This window comes from Panthera uncia, assembly GCF_023721935.1.
Source record: "Panthera uncia isolate 11264 chromosome E2 unlocalized genomic scaffold, Puncia_PCG_1.0 HiC_scaffold_20, whole genome shotgun sequence".
NCBI lineage: Eukaryota > Metazoa > Chordata > Mammalia > Carnivora > Felidae > Panthera > Panthera uncia.
The window spans coordinates 13,039,748-13,058,501 of NW_026057589.1; the positions used below are offsets into that span (position 1 = coordinate 13,039,748).

Here is an 18,754-nt window from a genome sequence, read left to right on the forward strand (position 1 = left end):
GGTAATATCTCTGAATCCTAAAGACCAGGAAAACAGAGGGGTGCCCAGACAGGAGGCAGAGGGGCAGTTAACCTAAAGAAATGGAGGCTAGAGCACAGTCGGTCCTACGGAAAAGATTCTAGGCTTCTGCTTGAGCCAGACTAGAACTGAAGTGGCCAAGAACAAAGACTCACTCTCTAGTTCTAAATCAGGCCGTTCTCAGGCTTTATGGCTTTCCAACTCCAAACATCCTCCCAATTCCTCAAGGGAAGGGAACGAGAGAGCTACAGCAATATGACCGGCAGCAGTGGGGCCTCCTGGATGTGCTCCTACTGTATCGTGTCATCAGGGGGAGGTGGGCAGGAGGAAGGCATTGTGGGAGCCCCAGTGACACAGGAGGTCTTTACCCAGCCCAGCTGAGTGGTGCCAGCCACTTTAAGTACAGGTAACCTTCATCCTGGTTTTACAGAATAGGCATAAAAAGCTGGGAAAGCACATGGAGACTTTGCTCCCTCTCTCCCAGGTCCCTTTATCCCCATTGGAGGGCAAGGTTATGGTCATCTATCTAGGCAGTCATGATTCTGCAAAGTGGTCCACACAAGACAGGAATGTTCTCATAGATGGTCATAGCAGAAAAGACCGACAGGTTTGTGTTTACAGCTGGATCACCTGTTTTGAAGATGTTCACCAAAAGAGGGAGCTTTGATTTTATTGATCCTATGTTTTGCACAAGTTGAAAGGAAGTAGAAGCCTCCTGGGCTTGTTATACCTAGGAGGACGGTGAGCCCACTCTGGGTTTCCGACTTCTTCCATGGCAGCATGGGAGAGACACATCCACACTGCGCATCACCAGCAGACAGCCAAGGTGGGCTCTGTCAGAACTTGGAGCATCCCTCCTGGCCTTGGAACAGAAAGGCAGATAAGAAGCTGACGTACAGGGACAGAGGGGCTGGTGCTGGTGGAATAGAGGCTGCCATGCAGCTCAGGGGCTGAGGGAATGCTTCAGCTTCTTATCTTGCTTCCACTGTCTTCTAGGAAAGAGGACACAACAGCCAGGTAAGGTTGAAGCTGTAGAAGGCTGTTCTCTTCTTTAATAAAAAAAAATTGTAAGAGTAATAAATATGTTGTTATTGGGGGAAAAACACAGAAATATATATACTAGAGGGTGCCTGGGTGACTCATTCGGTTAAGCGTCCCACTTCAGCTCAGGTTATGATCTCACAGTTCATGAGTTTGAGCCCCACGTCGGGCTCTGTGCTGATAGCTCAGAGCCTGGGGCCTGCTTCAGATTCTGTGTCTCCCTCTCTCTCTCTCCCCTTACCTTGCTCTCTATCTCTGTCTCTGTCTTTCAAAAATAAATAAACATTAAAACATTTTTAAAAGAAAGAAATATATATACTAAAAGATGAATTACGCTTCCCCATCCCATTTCCCAAGAGTAACTTTTGTTACCAATTGTAATACTCTTCCAGATTTTTTTATTCATATATAAAAGTATGTTTTTTCTTTCTTCCTTCTTCCTTTTGCTCCCTGTGCCTCCTTTTCTTTTTTTACAAAAAAATGGTATCACACTATCTAGTTTCAAGTTTTCCTTTTGTCTTAATTCCCTCCTGCAGCACATAGTAGTATTCAAAAGGTAATGGGATAGACACCTCACATTACTTGTTTTTTTTCACTGAGTACCTCTTGGACTTATTTCTTACCAGCACGTGTAAATCTATTTCACTCATTTTCATGGCTACATGGTGTTCTATTATATGAGTGTCCCAAAATGTATTAACCAGTTCTCTTTTTTAATGTGTATTTATTTTTGAGAGAGAGACAGACAGAGCATGGGCAGGGGAGAGGCTGAGAGAGGGAGACACAGAATCCGAAGCAGGCTCCAGGCTCTGAGCTGTCAGCACAGAGCCCAACGCAGGGCTTGAACTCACGAGCCGTGAGATCATGACCTGAGCCAAAGTTGGACGCTTAACCAACCAAGCCACCCAGGAGGCCCAACCAGTTCTTAATTGTTAAATTGATTCTCCTTTTCACTACTGTAAATAATAATGCAGTGAATATCTTTGTGCGCATGTCTTTGCAGACTTATGAAACCATTTTTATAGGATAGATACTTAGAAATGGAATTGCCACGGGGCGCCTGGGTGGCTCAGTTGGTTGAGCATCTGACTTTGGCTCAGGTCAGGATCTCATGGCTTGTGAGTTTGAGCCCCACATCGGGCTCTGTGCTGACGGCTCAAAGCCTGGAGCCTGCTTCAGAGTCTGTCTCTGTCTCTGTCTCTGCCCATCCCCTGCTCATGTACTGTCTCTCTCTCCCTCCCTCTCCTCTCTCTCTCAAATATAAACGCATATTTAAAAAAATAATTAAAAAAAAGAAATGGAATTGCTGCATCAAAGTGTACACCCATTTATATTTTTGATGGCTAGAACCAAATTGTCCTGTAAAAATCTTGTACAGGGGCACCTGGGTGGCTCAGTTGGTTAAACATCTAACTCTGGTTTGGGCCTGGGCCATGATCTCACAGTTCGTGGAAGCCACGCATGGGGCTGTGTGCTGACATCGCAGAGTTTGCTTGAGATTTCTTTCTCTCTCTCTCTCTCTCTCTCTCTCTCTCTCTCTCTGCCCCTCCCCTGCTCTCTTTCTCTCTTGCTCTCTGTCTTTCAAAATAAATAAATAAACTTTAATGGGGCACCTGGGTGGCTCAGTCGGTTAAGCAGCCTACTTCAGCTTAGGTCATGATCTCACGGTTCTGAGTTTGAGCCCCGCATTGGGCCCTTTGCTGACAGCTCAGAGCCTGGCCTGCTTCAGAGTCTGTTTCTTTTTTTTTTAATTTTTTTTTTCAACGTTTTTTATTTATTTTTGGGACAGAGAGAGACAGAGCATGAACGGGGGAGGGGCAGAGAGAGAGGGAGACACAGAATCGGAAACAGGCTCCAGGCTCCGAGCCATCAGCCCAGAGCCTGACGCGGGGCTCGAACTCACGGACCGCGAGATGGTGACCTGGCTGAAGTCGGACACTTAACCGACTGCGCCACCCAGGCGCCCCTCAGAGTCTGTTTCTATCTCTCTCTGCCCCTCCCCTGCTCACGCTCTGTCTCTCTCTCTCTCTAAAAAATAAAATAAAAACATTTAAAAATAAAGAAAGATGTATGGAAACTAATTTGACAATAAATTTCATATAATAAATAAATAAGTAAGTAAATAAATAAATAAATAAATAAATAAATAAATAAAAATAAAGAAAGAAATAAACTTTAAAAAAAGATAAAAATCTTGTACCACTTTCTATGGCCGTTTATTCTCATGTCACCCTCTTGTCCTTACAGGATGAATCAGGCGCCAACCGTGGGCTTTGAGCAGGATGTTGGCAGCCGAACCACTCATCATTTCATGTACCCCGAGAGTGCCAAGAACCTGCCCGCCAATGTCAGCTTTGTGTTGGTGCCCTTCAAAGCCCTGGACCTCCTCTGGATTGCCAGCGCTTTGTCCACGGGGCAGATCCGATTGTAAGTCGCTCTGTTGACTGGGAGTGGAATGTGGGTGACAGAGCATTTTGAGAGGAGTCTTCCCAAGGATTGGCTCTTAGAATTCTTTTAACTGAATATTTTGACCGAGAGGGGCTGGTGAAGAGGGAGGCAATAGTAGGGAGAGCCCAAAGTTGTGTGTTAGCTGGGGCCACAGGTTGTTCTGTGTCACTCCTACATAGTGACAGCCAGCTTCCTGTAGGTAGAAAGGGTAGCAAGGTTTTGGTCTCCTTTCCAGGAGGTGGCTCCTGACTGTGGGAGTTCTGCATTCTGAGAATTTTCTTTAGAGGCAGTTGCTCAATCATAGCTGGGAACCTGAGGAAATTTAATCTATCATTTTTTATTTTATTTTATTGAAGTGTGGTTGACATACAACATTACATTAGTTTCATCACCAAGTATTTTTTTTTATTTTTAATGTTTATTTATTTTTGAGAGACACAGTGGGAGTGGGAGAAGGGCAGAAAGAGAGGGAGACACAGAATCCCAAGCAGGCTCCAGGCTCCAAGCTGTCAGCACAGAGCCCAACATGGGGCTTGAACTCATGAACCGTGAGATCATGACCTGAGCTGAAGTTGGATGCTTAACTGACTGAGCCACTCAGGCACCCCATCACTAAGTATTTTTTAGCATCTCTGTTGAGGTACAAGTCACATGCCATACAGTTTACACATTTAAAGTATACAAGTCAGTGGCTTTTATTAAATATGGTGTTGTGTAACTATCACCACAATTAATTTTAGAACTCCTTTCATCTTCTTAAAGATGAAGATCTTTAAAGATCTAAAGATACCTCTGTACCCCTTAGCCATCACCCTCACTCCCTCTACTCCCACACCCCAGCCCTAGGCAACAACCACTAATCTGTCTCACTGTGTGCGTGTGTGTATGTGTGTGTGTTAAAATGTATACAACATATGGGGTGCCTGGCTGGCTCAGTTGCTAGAGCATGTGATTCTTGATCTCAGTGTTGTGAGTTCAAGCCCCACATGGGGTGTAGAGATTACTTAAAAACAAATAAATAAATACAAACTCATTTTCTCAGATCACTGCCCACATTCTCCACCAAAATTATAAGTGCACTCAGGGCACCTATGTGACTCAGTCAGTTAAGCATCCAACTTCGGCTCAGGTCATAATCTCACAGTTCATGGATTTGAGCCTTGCGTCGGGCTTTGTGCTGACAGCTCAGAACCTGGAGCCTCCTTTGGAATCTGTATCTCATTCTTTCTGCCCTCCCCTGCTTGTGCTGTCTCTCTCTGTCTCTCAGAGACAGATAAATGTAAATAAATGTAAAAAATTTTTAAATAAGTACATTCGCTTTGTTGTGCAAAACGCCACCCTATCCATCTCCAGAACTTTTTCATAATTTCAAGTGGAAATTGCATTCATTAATAACTCCCCATTTCCCCGACCCTTAGCCTCTGATAACCACTAGTCTTTTTGTCTGTATGATTTGACTATTATAGGTACTTCATGTAAGTGGAGTCATAGTGTTTGTCCTGGCTTATTTCACTTAGTGTAGTGTTTTCAGGGTTTATCTGTGTTGTAGCATGTACAGGATTTCATTCCTTTTAAAGGCTGAATAGTATTCCGTTATATGGATATACCATATTTGCTTTATCAATTCATCCATCAGTGGACAGTTAAGCTGTTTCCACATATTGCCTGCTATTTGCCTGCATTTTGTCACTATGTATTTTTTAAACACAGAAATATAAATTACAGTTTCCTGACTTTATCTTATGATAAAGTTTAAGTTTGAGTTTAAGTCCCTTGCTTAGAAAAGGAGTATAGACTACGGGTGCCATGGCTGGCTAATAGGGAAGGAGGGATTTGTACCAAATATGAGGTTAGTAGCAAGAGGGTCACTGTAGGCAGAACTAAGACAAATATAGTGGGTGTGAGATGATTGGCTAAATTAAGTGGGGAGTTCACAGCTGAGTGTTGTGGAAAGAAGCATTTGGGCTGGATAATAGAAGGCACCAATGTTTGTCTAAAACAACCTTATTTTATCCTAAAGAACATAGGTAGCTGCTGAAGTTTTCTGAGCAAGGTACTGCAGTGATGTGCTCTGGGAAAGCAGTCTGGAAGCAGGGGATCTGTTGTAAGGCTGTCATCACTAAGGCCTGACAAGGAGGAAAGGCATCTGTGGACCTTTCTAGATCCCAAGGGCCATCTAAATCTTCTTCTTTCTGCTTGCAGCACCTATGCACCAGTGAAGTCTTTCCTTCGAGTGGACAAAGAAAAGGTAAGCTCCCACCTCTCCCTTGTTCATCCCCATCTCATTAGAAACGGTGCAGATTTGACTACTGCTGTGCCCAGTCCTGTGGCTCAGGTTTCCCCCAGTGCCCTTCCAGAACCTTCAGAGTCCACCCATCTGCTGGTATGCCTGACCCCCTCAGAGGCCACAGGAACTAGGGAACTTGGAAGAACAGGTCTGCTGGCAAGCATGGAGGAACTGGCAGAAGCTACTTAGAGCCTGGCCTGAGTCTCCAGGCCCCCAACACCCCTCATGTGTCTGTTGCCTTTTCTCTTCCCAGGTTCAGATCTACAACCCAGCCTTCTTCAAGTATATCCACGACCGGTGGACAGAGCATCACGGGCGGTACCCTTCTACAGGGATGCTGGTGCTCTTCTTTGCCCTGCATGTGTGTGATGAGGTGGGTAACCCCGTGTTATGGGTAAAATAGGGATACCCATGGAACAGAGGGGATTAGCCCTTCTTAGGGCTTAGCAGAGCAAGAGGAACGTGTTTTTGTAGGCAGAAACCAAGTGGCTTTGATTTCCTGCATTTCTAGGCTGTAAAGTATACACCTTCATTTCCCAAACTTACTACTCATGATTTTACCAAATCTGAAATCACTTCAGTGAAAAGTTAAAGTTATTTAAAAAGGAAACAGAACGTTACTACCATAATTGGTATTACTTGTCATAAAGAAAAAATCATCAAAAATATAAATAGAACGGAAATAATGAAGTTAACTTCCAGCGGGATGGTCTTCTCCCACCGCTGTGGGCCCTAGGCCTACCCTCTGTGTGTTAACACTGCAGGTCATTCGTTCCAGGAGCACGTCTCACTAGCAAGCAGGGCTGCTGTGCCATACTCGCTCACGCCCAGCACACCCACTTTTGCCAGTAAATTCAGTGTGTGGTATTGGGTGCTTGACTAGCTTTCATATAAAAGTATTACATTAAAAAACAAAAACAACAACAAAACAAAACAAAAAAAAAGGAACGTTAGCAACGGTGGGAGAGGTCCCATAGCCCCAGACCGAGGCGTATCGCTGCAATCAGACGGGTGGAAGAACCGAAAGGGAGCAGCAGTGGTATCCTTAGTTCCAGGCCTGGGTGTCGCGTATTCCCGTTGCCTCCCGCGCTCTGCGAATTGACGAACTGCGCGTCTCTTAGCTGTAGTCGGGTCGCTGCAGCCCCTTTCTCCTAGCCCACCGCGACCCGAGGCTTTCCCGTGCCCTGTCCTCCCGCTCTCCGACGCGGGGTGACCTGCGCCGCCCTCCCCTGCAGGTGAACGTGTACGGGTTCGGGGCCGACAGCCGGGGCAACTGGCACCACTACTGGGAGAATAACCGGTACGCGGGCGAGTTCCGGAAGACGGGGGTGCACGACGCCGACTTCGAGGCCCATATCATCGACATGCTGGCCAAGGCCAGCAAGATCGAGGTCTACCGAGGAAATTGAACCCGCGACCCTTCCGGGCCAGGCGCGAACCTCGGGCGCTGGCTCCTAGCCGGGACTCCAGGCCAGCCGGAGGGCGGTGGCCTCGGCGTGGGCACGGCGCCCCATTGGGCGTTTCCAGGCCCTAGGAGCGACGTCAGGGCGCGGTCTGGACTAATCATGCTGCAAGTCCAGCGAGCGCTGGCTGTCCCTCGCCAATCATGAGACTGGGGACTAGCCGGCCAGGCACCAATCAGCGCTGCAGTCGAAGCGGAGGATTTTTTTTTTTTTTTTTTTTTCTCCCAGCCAATCATGCGACTCAAGGAGAACTGCCGGCCCTGGGCCCGTCTCTTCCAATCAATGGCCTTCGGAGGCGGGCCGGCGGCCGCTGAATCCCCTCTCCCCTATGCTTTGGGTAGAATTTTATTTCACGCTTTGTAAGGAACAGAGGTTGGTTCCGGCCTCAGTGAGGTACTTTCCTCAGTGTGTGTAGGAGCATTGCCCGCCGCTCGTCGACCTCACTCGGTCAGGGGCGCCGAGAAGGAGACGGTGGGGAAGGTGCGGGGCAGCGGCGGCTCGGCTTCCCTTGCCGGGGCTGGTGGGGGGCGGGGGTGTCCCTCTTGACCTCCGGGTGGGCGGTGGGGCGTTAGCCGTTCCTATATGGTGGGCTAGGGGAGATCAGATGGTTTCCGAGGAGCGCGCCTTCATCCCAGGGTAAAAGCTGGAGCCCTCTCAAACCTCTTCAGACTCAGAGAATTTTGGACCCCACGTTTCCTTTTTCTGTCAGGCCCAGATGGGTGAGTGTAAACCCACCAAAGAAATGCAGTGGCTTGTGGGTCCCCTCCTCTTTCTCGCCATCCCCACCTTTGGCCACCCTATGGAATGGCCTTTCTGACCAGGGCATTTAGCATCTCACCAGAAAACCAGAACTGTATTCACCCGTTGCTAACGGGCGGAATTCGCCTAGGGCCTAACTCTGGAACACAGGTGTAAGGAACACGGCAGGGGACAAGGAAGCCCAGTCACTTCAGATGTAAGGTGCTTCTCACTCTCGTGTACTCTCGGCCCCTACTGTTCACCCAGAACCTTTTCAGTGGCTCTTCTTAGGCCCTGGGCCTCCTCACCAGCCTACCTGTCCTGAAAAAAAAAAATCAAAACTTGCCCTGGGGGTTGGGGGGCACTGTTGCATCTTCACTCCCTACCGCCCCCCCCCCCGCCCCAACCGCCCGCTCGCGCGAATAATCGAATAATCGAGCGCGCGCACACACTCGCGCGCGTTTGGCCTGCTCTAGGGAGAGGGAGCAACACGTGGGAAAGAAGCCTGGAGATGGGGAACCCAGCTTGCCTGGTGCATGCACCTTCTTCCTTCATCCATCACCCCAAAGAGGAGTAGGAAACCTTTGCCTGGGGGTGGAATTTGCTTTGGTCTCGTAATTTAATTAACTTGAGGTTACCAGGGATGGCTGACCAACAAAGATTTTTTTAAAACTCTACGTTGGCCATGCAGATAGCTGGGATTCTAGCTGGGGAGGAGTAGACTTGCCCGCTTGCATGCCTCCTCTCCTGCCCTTGTGTCCCCTCTGCCCCATGCTCACTTCCTGCCTCCTTGCTCTAACCCACTTTCCATTTCCAAATCTAGAAGGGCAGGGAAACCAACAAACGGGTTACAACTGGAATTTACCTGCATGACTGAACCCAGCTGAAGCTCTGACAGGAAGCTGTTGATGGTATTCTCACCTTACAAGGTTGGGGAAATTTCGGAGGGGGGAAAGGGCTTCTGTGAAGTTTCCAAACTACTAATAGGATCCCCCTTCCCAACAGTGAGGAACACAAATACCACCCTTTATCTTAGTGAGTTGATACCACCAAGCAGCCTCCTGGCCATTGGTGTAGTTCCTGCAGCTGGCTGGGGGAACAGGGACCAGCAGGGAGTATTTTAGAAGAGGATTAGGGCAGGGCAGTGGGCACCCCTAAAAGTTAATATATTGAGAACGTAGCTAGAGTCTGTTCCTTTCCAATTCCAAAAGTAGGAGGAGTAGAGCATGAGGGTGGATTTGGGGGGCCTTTAGTGGAATGCCTCTCTCAGGGCCTACCCCATCATTTTAGAGAGTCAAGGCACCAGCCATTCTTGCCAGTCTCAGCTCAGTGCTTCCTGAAGAGGCAGTTTGGAGTGTTTAGAAGATGAAAAAAGGCGATTATGCCAAACAGTATTGAGCAGAATAATTTATTTCTTCTCTGTTCCTTTTTCTTTTTGTTTTGTTTTGTTTAAAACGTTAATAAATCCCCTTTCTGGAAGAGGTAGGTCCCAGCATCCAGCCCAGATCTCCTTTTCTGCAATAGTTATTTAAACAAATGTTTTTTATTTTCTTCCCTTTCTCTCTCTTTCTGAATTAAAAAGAACAAAAGAACTATATAGTCATTTGTCTATTTGAAATGGGTATGGTTGTGAAAAGAAGAAATCTCTGTCAGCCGGGAGCTATGACCAAGTAATGACTAAGAACATTGGGTGGAAGGTTCGAAGGAGAAAAGAGCATGACTCCAAACACCTGCCCCCGTATACACGAGGCCTCCCAACCCAGTCCACCAGCAGTGCCCTCTGAAATAGTGGTTCTTTACCACTGTCCTTTGGGACACGTGAGTGGTTCAGCAGGGCAGAGACTGTCCATTGCCAGGGGCCCCACAGCATGCAGATCCAGCAGGCACCAGGATGGGGTTTCCCACAACATTTCCAGGTTCTGCAGAACTCCCGGTGATGCTGTAGGTGTGGGTTGGCAGGAAATTGACAGAATGGGAGAAGCAGGTTGCACAGGCATCCGAGGCACTTCCTTGGACCATCTGGACCCCTAGGGTCTACTTTGTGCAATGGAATGCCACCAAACATCCAATTTTATAGTTCAATGGACCAACTACTATGGATCTCACAACAGACAGCTGTGAGTCTAAAGTCACTTGGTGTCCTGCAATTCACTTTCTGCCTGTGCCCAAGAGCAATCCAGGAGTTGCTTTTCACTTGGAGAATAACTTTTGGTAGAGGAGCATATTGGTATTTTTCTAAAACCCTAGAACAGGGGCTATAGTTCTCTTACTTGGAGTTGTCAGAGACTCCTTCCATCTTTCTCTCTCTACCACAGACACTCTGTTAGCATTTGGTTGCCTGGGTCCTAAAGCCTGGTGGCAGGACAGTGTACGCATAGGCTAGACTTCTGAGAACCATTTCTTGTTTGGGTCCCACTCAACTCAAAGCCAGCTGCCTTACAGGTCACTAATTGGTTGGAGCAGCACTCCCCAATGTTGTACCTGTTGCCTCCACAATCAAGAGTTCCACCAAATTGTGTATCTTTTTTTTTTTTTAATGTTGGCCAAGGGCTGTGTTGCTTTGATCCCACAAAGATATCATATCTAGAACAACAGGTCAGCATTACCATTCGATTGCATTTGCAATAAACTGTCAGTTTTTAAGAGTCAAATGGTGAGTAAATGGGATGAGGAAAAAATCACCCACCCCTGTATAACTGAAGTTTGATGGCAGCACCAATTTCTGTAGATGCTGTTAGAGTGTGGTGTTGACTTTTTTTTTTTTTTCCACTTACTACTTTGGACATGGTCCCAGGGACTTCTGTTTGGTCCATCTATCGTAGTCACCCCCATTCCATGGGTAAGGTTGTCAATCTGGGGATTTCGCCAGGTAGTAAATGTCTCTTCCCTTTTGGGACAGGAAATTCCAGGCATGACTAATATTTTTGCAGTTTGCTTTATTGCCCTTTGCAGATACTGAGTTTTTTTACAAGTTGAAGGTTTGTGGCAACCGTGCAATGAGCAGGTCTATCAGCACCATTTTTCCAACAGTATTTGCTCACCTTGTGTCTGTGTCACATTTTAGTAATTCTCACAATATTTCAAACTTTTTCATTACTATATTTGATATAGTGATCTGTGATCAATGGTTACAACTTGCTGAAAACTCAGAAGATGGTTAGCATTTTTGAGCAATAAATTGTTTGTTTTTAATTTTTTTTTAAATTTATTTTTGAAAGAGACTGAGTATGGGGTGCCTGGGTGGCTCAGGTGGTTATGCATCCGGCTTCAGCTCAGGTCATGATCTCACGGTTCGTGGGTTCAAGCCCCGCGTCGGGCTCTGTGCTGACAGCTCAGAGCCTGGAGCCCACTTCAGATTCTGTGTCTCCCTCTCTCTCTGCTCCTCCCCCACTCAGGTTCTGTTTCTCTGTCTCTCAAAACTAAAACATTAAAAAAAAATTAAAAAAAAAAAAAAAGAAAGAAAGAGACTGAGTGTGAGTGGGGGAGGGACAGAGAAAGAAGAAGACAATCCAAAGCAGGCTCCAGACTCTGAGCTGTCAGCACAGAGCCCAACACGGGGCTTGAACCCACAAACTGTGAGATCATGACCTAAGCCGAAGTCGGAGGCAGTTGGCTTAACCATCTGAGCCACCCAGGCGCGCCAGGGCATAAACATTTTTATACATAATGCTGTTGCACACTTAATAGGCTACAGTATAGTGTAAACATAACTTTTATATATACCAGGAAACCAAAAAATTCATTACACTCGCTTCATTGTGATACTTACTTTATTGCTGCAGTCTGTGACCCAACCTGCAATCTCTCAGAGGTATGCCTGTACCTTAAAATGGGTCTGTGGTCTTATTGGACCCACCATTAAATGAACTTGGATCAGAGCTCCATCTATCATTTGCCATAATAAGCCTGACTCTAACTGGTGGGCCGTTTTGGTTGGATGTGAGAGCTTGTATCTGATAACTCCTGAAGCTCTGGGTATTTCCCTTTCCCTAGTGCACTGTCACTTTGGGAAGTAGGTCCCTCAGGAAAGACATGGGGGAAGATTCAGGTTCCACACCTGACCTATGTCAGAGAGTCACTCCTCAAAGGACCCTGGAATCCTCTTGAAAAAGAGGCTCCATGTGTGACCTGAATTAGGTCTGGGAACTGGGTGAGAAGCTGTGAATCCCCATTCTGTGACCCAGGCTCCTCAGCAATCTTTGAATTTCTGCTTCCATGCATGTTAAGCAGAACCTTAGTAGCCTGCTTGGCATCTAATTCCTAGAGATCCTAATGGTCCATTAACTATTGTCCCAAATCCTTGTAGGTCAGCTTTGCGCAGTGGCAGTATCGTAGCCAATGAGGTTTATCCGAGGCGCGATTATTGCTAATTGAAAACTTTTCCCAAATCCTTGTAGGTCAGAACTCTAATTATCATCCTGTGGTCTGTTGTGGTAATGTGCCCACCACCACAAGTAGTAGGCACGTCTTTTTGGACTTTATCATGTTGGGATCACATCATTCTGACTTACACATGACAGCCAACAGAGTTCATCAAAGATGGCACACCAATCACTAATGCATTTTTTAATTTTTTAAAACATTTTTGCTGTGGGATATAATCTATATGCAGAAAAGAGCATAAAGATCAATGTACTAAAATAGATAATTTCATGAATTATTTTTTTAAAGCTCCTAATGGGGGTTTATTTGGCAAATTTTATAGATAAATAGATAACATTTCTATGGTAAAGAAAAGCAACTTCCACTGCCATTTCATTATCAAAATGGACTGGGGAAAAGGAGAAGAGAGGTGGTTGAACATGTTATTTGGAAGAATTAGAAAAACTAGAATGTTGTATATTTTTCCAGCTTCAATGAGATATAACTGACATATAACATTGTGTAAGTGTATAAGGTATACAACATCGTGCTTTTATATGTGTATATTTTCCAAAATGATTACCACAATAAGGTTAACACATCAATCATCTCATATAATTAACATTTTGTGTGTGTGTGGTGAGAACTTTTAAAATCTCTCTTAGCAACTTTCAAATATACAATACAATATTGTTAACTATAGTCACCATGCTGTACGTTACATCCCCACAACTTATTTATCTTATAACTAGAAGTTCGTAGCTTTGACCACCTTCACCCCACCACCTCCTCCCCCTGGCAACCACCAATCTGTTTCTATGAGTTTGTTTTTTTTAAGATTCCACCTATTAAAAACAAAAAAAAAGATTCCACCCAAAGTGAGATCATATAGTATTTCTCTGTCTTATTTCACTTAGCAAAATGCCCTCAGTCCATCCATGGACTTTGTTGTTACAAATGGCAGGATTTCCTTTTTTATAACTAAGTAATACTCTATTTTATATGCCCCACCCCCACCCTCACACACCACCACATTTTCTTTTCCCATTTTTCCGTTGATGGGCACTTCGGTTTTTCTATGTCTTGTATATTGTAAAAAATACTGAATTGAACATGAAGGTGGAGATATCTCTTTGATTTCATTTCCTTCAGATAAATACCCAGAAGTGGAATTGTTAGGTTATATAATAGTTCTCTATTCACATGCAAAAGAATGAAACTGGATCCCTGTCTTAAATCAGTCACAAAAATGATTCCAAATAGAGTAAGGACTTAAATGTAAGACCTGAAACCATAAAACCCCTAAAAGAAAATATGGGTGAAAGCCCCTTGACATTTGTCTTGGCAATGGTTTTATGGATATGATACTGAAAGCACAAGCAAAATAAACAAGTGGGACCACATCAAACTATAAAGCTGCTGCACAGCCAATGAAACAATCAACAAGATGAATGACAACCTCTGGAATGTGAGAAGATATTTGCCAAACATATCTGATAAGGGTCTAATACCCAAAGTATATAAGGAACTCCTACAACTCAACAGCAAATAATTAATTAGATAGATAGACCATTTAAAAAGTGGGCAGAGGATCTGAATAGACATTTTTCCAAAGAAAATATTCAGATGGCTAAGAGACACATAAAAAGGTGCACAACACACTAATCCTCAGGGGAATACAAATGAAAACCACAATGAGTTATCCCCTCACACCTGTTAGGGTGGTTATTATCAAAAAGATGAGAGATAATTGCTGGTGAGGGTGAAGAGGAAGGGAGCCCTTGTGGTGAGAATGCAAATTGGTGCAGCCACTATGCAAAACAGTATGGAGGCTCCTTAACAAGTCATTTTCAGATGAACACTCATAGCCACCACCCGGGCTGTGGGAGTAGTCCAGAGGCCTCCCCACTCCATCTTCCTTGCCAAGCACAACCCCCTTCCTGTCTCTAAAGGTGATCACTGCCCTGACATTCATGTTCACTTGAGTCTATTTCTGGATACTCTGTTTCATTAGCCTGATTGCCTAGACCTAAGCCCATACGGAAACGTAGTTAATAATAAATATGGCCTCTCAAATCATTTAGGAAAAGAGGGATGCTTACATAAATTTTATCAGGATAACTAGATAACTATTTGGAAAAAGATACAATTACAGTCCATACCTTAAACTATTCACCAAAATGCCAAGTGAATCAGAACTAAATGTAAAAAAATAAAACCCTAAATATGGTAGCTCTTTGATTTACTAAAACAGATAAATTTCAGCTTTGTAGTTGGTTTTAGATTGGGATTTTTTTTCATGCTCTATATAGTTCCCTGTATTGCTAAAAATGGGAACTTTTTCATGCTGTTTGTGTGTTCCAAACATTTTGTTAAATTCCTTTTCTACTGATGTAATTGTCCCCATTTCATTTGTCCGTAGGAGTTTATCCCTTATTCATTTTTTCCTTATAGGTTATAGGGGTTGTGGGAAAGCTAGGTTACGTGCAATGTTTAATCATATACTTAGTAGACACCTTTTCCTTCCTTGGTTTCCCTCTGTCTCCACAGAGTAGGCTCTTCGTGATTGCTTATTTAACTCCTCTCTGTCATGATGGAGGCTTTTGAAATAATTCGGAATTGAAGATTGTTTTCAGAAATAGTAGATCAAGAAACTGCTTGGGAACTTTGTACATGGATGGGGCTTACCTGCTATCTGGGTGGCTGGCCAGGGAACCAGACATTCCATGGGGGTGAAGGGGTAAGGATGAGCTGGGTTATGTTATGGTAACAAATACCCCTGAAACTCCCACTGGCTCAAAACATAAATGTTTGTTTTTCACTCAAGCCACATTTCCATCCCAGGGATCTTCACTCATCATGGTTACTCAAGGACCCAGATGGGTAGTGGTACCATCTGTGCTGGATTTGTGGTCTCAGGGGCAGGGAAAAGAGAATCTGGCGAACCACAAACCGTCTCTTAATGTCTATTCACAATTCCTTGATGCCAAAGGAGTCCCATGTCCATGCCTGAGTTTAGCTGAGATGTGAAACTCTTCTCTAGGTGAAGTACCGTGTGTGGATGAGCAATAATAGCCTATAACACAGAGGGCTCTTCAGAGAGAAGTGCTTGGATGTATGGTTTGGACAGGGGCGGATGGATGCCTGGGAAGGGAAGGAAGGGGTTAAGTATTTTACCCACCAGGGAACAGCTGCAGGCTGCCATTCAGCAGGGTAGGAGCTCCTTCCTGTAACATGTTTGGCAAGGTTAGGAACCATCCTTCTTTGCTAGGTGAGAGAAAAGATCAGATCCTAAAACTGTATTGAAAAATCAAAATATTGCAAGGAAAATGAAAATCAAAACATTCTTTTCTGAGTGTGATTTAGGAATCAGTGCTCCTTCTCACCACCCTTCCAGAAAAATCACAGCTTCTGCAGCAAGTCTATGCCTGGGTGACAACCAACCCACAAAACTGCAAGAAGATGCCCCCTCTCCCCACTCTTGCTGAACCATGGCTATCAGGGCCAGCCTGTTCCTGAGAATACAGAATTAACACCTTTCATCTAACAACGGATTCTGTTCTTGAGCATAATACAGGCTCTTTATGGCAGCATGGTTTCCCTCCAGGGAGAAGGTAGAGAGAACATTTGGTGTCTGCATTCAGAGGGATCAGAGTTTAATCCTCCCTTTGCTATATACTCTTTGTCTTTTTTTTTTTACATAAAAAAATAATATATTCATTACAAAAATAATTCAAACATTTCATAAATGGGTAAAGGGAACCATAGAAGGAAAGGGAACCCTGCCCACTTTGGACCACTGTTCTAGTCTCCCAGGCTTTGTCTCCAGAGCTCTTCCTGTGGAACCCATTTCCATACGCCCTTCCATTCAAGGGAAGGGTCTGGAATCTCAGCTTTCTTTGCTATGAAGAATAACTAAGTTTTAAGACTTGAACATACATCAAAAAAAATTTTTTTAAGTATCAAAGTCACCTTAACCATGTGATCAAGATTAACATCACCAGTCTATACTTATATAAATACATGATTCAATATATTAATAAATGGGGAAGAGACAAATCTCCCATGTAGAATTCCAAATAATTTATGTAGCTACTGTGCCCTCATGGAGGGGGAGCATGCTCCCCACTCCTTAGATGTGCATAGTGACTTCCTTTCAAAGACTAAGGTATGGAAAGGAGGGGAGAAAGAGTAATTTTACAGTGGAAAAACCTGACAAACACTACCTCAGCCAGGTCATCAAGGTCAACATTAGCGACCTTGCTGACACTGATGTCATGTTGATTATATGTGCCTTTGTTATGTGATGAAAATGAAAATTTACCTCTGTGGTCTTCCTTCAGACTTCCATGTTAGACTTTAAAGAGAAATCATTTTATTATGTGACTCTAATGAAATTTGGTTTGTGTTTTTATTCTTGCTTTAAAATGAGAGTATAACTAAGATTTTGTTTTTTTACTTTTTTAAAATTTTATTCTTAAGTAATCTCTACACTCAATGTGGGGCTTGAACTCATGACCCTGAGACCAAGGGTTGAATGCTTCACCAGCTGAGCCAACCAGGTGTCCTCAAGAGTATATATATATATATATATATATATATATTTTTTTTTTTTTTTTAAGTTAAATATATATATATTTTCTCTTTTTTAGAGAGTGAGAACACAAGCGGGGAGATGGGTGGGCAGGGAGAGAGAGGGTAGGAGAGAAGGGGAGGGAGGGAGAGAGAGAGAGAGAGAGAGAGCGAGAGAGAGAGAATCTTAAGTAGTCTCGAGGCTCAATGTGGAGCCTGACACAGGGCTCGATACCTCAACCCTGGGATCATGTCATGAGCTAAAATCAAGAGTCGGACTCCCAACCGACTGAGCCACCCAGGTGCCCCAATATAATTAGGATTTTAAATATAGGATTCCCATTTATTGAATTTATCTCAATGACTATCTTCCTCTTTTCCCAAATTTCTAATATTTTTTTATTGCTGTCCAGTGGTATGCTGGTGAATTGTCTCTCTAAAAACAAATAAAACCCTGATTTGTTTAAGTAGGCTCCATGCCCAACGTGGGGCTTGAACTCAGGACTCTGAGATCAAGAATCACAGGCTCTACTGACTGAGGCAGCCAGTCAACCCAAGCAATTTGTAGTTTTTGCTCATTTCTGTGGTAAACACACCCAAAATGGTCAGTTTCAAATTAACAGTGACTTACTGCTTGTGTGTTTCAGCATGCCACTGTTTTTGTCTAAATTTACTTTAAAAAAAAAAATTTTTTTTTAACGTTTTATTTATTTTTGAGAGAGAGGGAGAGACAGAGCATGAACAGGGGAGGGTCAGAGAGAGGGAGACACACAATCTGAAACAGGCTCCAGGCTCTGAGGTGTCAGCACAGAGCCCGACGCGGGGCTCAAACTCACGGACCGCGAGATCATGACCTGAGCCGAAGTCGGCCGCTTAACCGACTGAGCCACCCAGGCGCCCCACTTTTTTTTTTTTTTTTTAATGTTTATGTATTTTTGAGAGAGGGGGCAGGGGAGGGGCAGAGAGGCAGACAGAGAATCCAAAGCAGGCTCCAGGCTCTGAGCTGTCAGCACAGAGCCCGAGATGGGGATCAAACCCACAAGCTGTGAAATGATGGACCTGAGCCAAAGTCGGGCACTTAACCAACAGAGCCACCCACGCACCCCCAAATTTACTTCTTAATCTTATGGTCTTTTTTAGTGTAATGTATTCTTTCTCTTTGAGCCTTCGAACATACTTGAAGTCTTTTATCAGGGTATTCCAAAAAAGTAGTTTCACCTGGGGTGAATCTGTTTTGACATTGTTTGCACTCTTTCTTAGCATAGATTTCTTCCCCCGACAATCCACAGGTGAGTTTAGCAGTTGCCTCCATGCAGCTCCTGCCGCTTTGGTCTTTATTCTAGAATCAGGTCTGCTGACATTCAGTAATCTGGGAATATCACAGAGCAGGCAGTCAACAGGATTGTATCAATTACCTGTTCTAAATTGGGGGTGGGTGGGTAGTCCAAGACCTCCCTCCGTCTGCCTGGGTCTGGGTCCTAATAAAAGTCTGCCATCCAGCGGGTGTGCAGGCCGGGTTCCAGTCCGGCTCCCTCCCAGCAGTGAGCCTGACTTTGGTTCCGTTCTTGCATGCGGTGCTTCCAGTACTCTCTACTCCATAAGCCCTAACAGCCAGTAGCTTCTGTTTCTGCAGTGGAGCCCAGCAAGCTTTTGGCTTCAGCCCTGCCTCACTACTTTGCATTTTTACTCCATTGCTGGTCCACAGAAATATTCATCTTGTTTTGGGGTCAGTGTGTTTTCTGTTTTCTGGCTTTTACCTTTTCTAGATCACTGTTGTTTGGGGGCCAAAGTGGGCATCACTTAACTGGAACACTGGTGCTCCACC

General features: G+C 44.6%; 1 protein-coding gene and 1 pseudogene across 1 annotated transcript in view; both read left to right on the plus strand.

Moving 5' to 3' along the window:
• Window positions 1-13,192, plus strand: part of ST3GAL2 (ST3 beta-galactoside alpha-2,3-sialyltransferase 2) — a 52,149-nt gene extending 38,957 nt beyond the window's left edge. The window contains exons 4-7 of the mRNA XM_049622501.1: window positions 3,307-3,486; window positions 5,710-5,755; window positions 6,048-6,167; window positions 7,030-13,192. Of these exons, the coding sequence (XP_049478458.1) occupies window positions 3,307-3,486; window positions 5,710-5,755; window positions 6,048-6,167; window positions 7,030-7,203 (520 nt within the window). The 3' untranslated portion in view covers window positions 7,204-13,192. The remainder of the gene's footprint in view (window positions 1-3,306; window positions 3,487-5,709; window positions 5,756-6,047; window positions 6,168-7,029) is intronic.
• On the plus strand, window positions 12,305-12,472 carry LOC125916686 (uncharacterized; annotated as a pseudogene).
• Window positions 13,193-18,754: the final 5,562 nt, after the last annotated feature.